Raw genomic sequence first — 1310 nt, forward strand, 5'->3', positions numbered from 1 at the left:
ATGACGGCCTCGGCCGGATACGCACCCGGCTCCGCCGCCCACTCGATGATGTCGAGCCAGATGGGCTTCTGGTCCGCCTTTGGCACCGGCGGCTTCCCCGACGAGCCATCATTGATGGAAGGTGAGCTGCTCCGCTGCCGTCGCCTGCCCGACTGGCTGGCTGGCCGTCTGATCCTGCCCGTTCCCGCAACGTATGCTCCTCCCTCGACCCATCGCTGACGCATACATACCGCCACACTCCCATCACACTGCCACTATCGCATTACCCTTCCCCCCTGCCCATCCCCCTTGCTCCCTACTCGCTCTCTCCCCACCTCCCCCTGCACCCCGCCCGTCGCCCCGCCATCAGAGCTGGGGATCAACATCGGCCACATCGTCGACAAGACGCTGACGGTGCTCAACCCATTACACCGCTACTCGTCGGCCCACGCAAAGGACGCGCACCTCATGGACGACGCCGACCTGGCGGGCCCGCTCCTCTTCTGCTTTATTTTCGGCATGACGCTCCTGCTGGCGGGCAAGTCGCAGTTCGGCTACATCTACGGCGTCGCCCTCCTCGGCGACGTGTCCATCTACCTCCTCCTCAACCTCATGGCCGAGGGCGGCATCGACGCCTACCGCGTCGCCTCGGTGCTCGGTTACTGCCTCCTCCCGCTCTGCTTCCTCAGCGCCGCCTCGGTCGTCGTCAGCCTCAAGTGGGTATTCTGTCGAGTCTCGTAGAGATCGGTTCGCGAGATGATGCAGGGGTAGCCGAGCAACAAGAGAAGAGCTAGACGCTGACTGTCCTCCTCCCTCTTCCGTTCGCCCTCGCCCCTCCCACCGTTCATCATCATCACATCCTCTCTCTGCCTCTACCCCTCCGTCCCTCACGCCACCACCACCACCACCACCACCATCTTTCCGCCCTTCCTTGCTCTCCATCGCCCAGCTCATTCGTGGGCTACGTCGTCTCGCCCCTCTTCATCCTCTGGTGCTCGACGTCGGCATCCGGCATCTTTGTCTCGATCCTCGGCCTCTCGGACCAGCGCCTCCTCGTCGCCTACCCCGTCTGCCTCTTTTACGCCTGCTTCGCCCTCCTCAGCGTCTTCGACGTCGGACGCTGACGGACACCAGCACCAGCACCAGCATCGGCGACGGCAATGGCGATGGCGGGCAAGGCGACCCACGAGGACCTACGGACGACGACCGACGACCATACATCTATCTCTTCCTTGTGCTTACTGGCTCCAATGCACGAACCACCGGCCGCATCAAGGGGGCACGGCAGCGGGGCTGGCGGGCTGGCCGGCCTGCACATCGACGCACCCGCC

General features: G+C 64.5%; 1 protein-coding gene across 1 annotated transcript; it reads left to right on the top strand.

The window, feature by feature from the left end:
• PFL1_03238 (uncharacterized protein) lies at window positions 1–1103 on the top strand (the record flags this gene model as incomplete). Its single annotated transcript, XM_007880753.1, has 3 exons — window positions 1–121; window positions 350–695; window positions 929–1103. The coding sequence occupies 3 exons, from the start codon at window positions 1–3 to the stop codon at window positions 1101–1103; spliced, it is 642 nt and encodes a 213-aa protein (XP_007878944.1).
• Between the last annotated feature and the right edge of the window lie 207 nt (window positions 1104–1310).

Source organism: Pseudozyma flocculosa, assembly GCF_000417875.1.
Source record: "Pseudozyma flocculosa PF-1 unplaced genomic scaffold scaffold00009, whole genome shotgun sequence".
NCBI classification, from domain to species: Eukaryota; Fungi; Basidiomycota; class Ustilaginomycetes; order Ustilaginales; family Ustilaginaceae; genus Pseudozyma; species Pseudozyma flocculosa.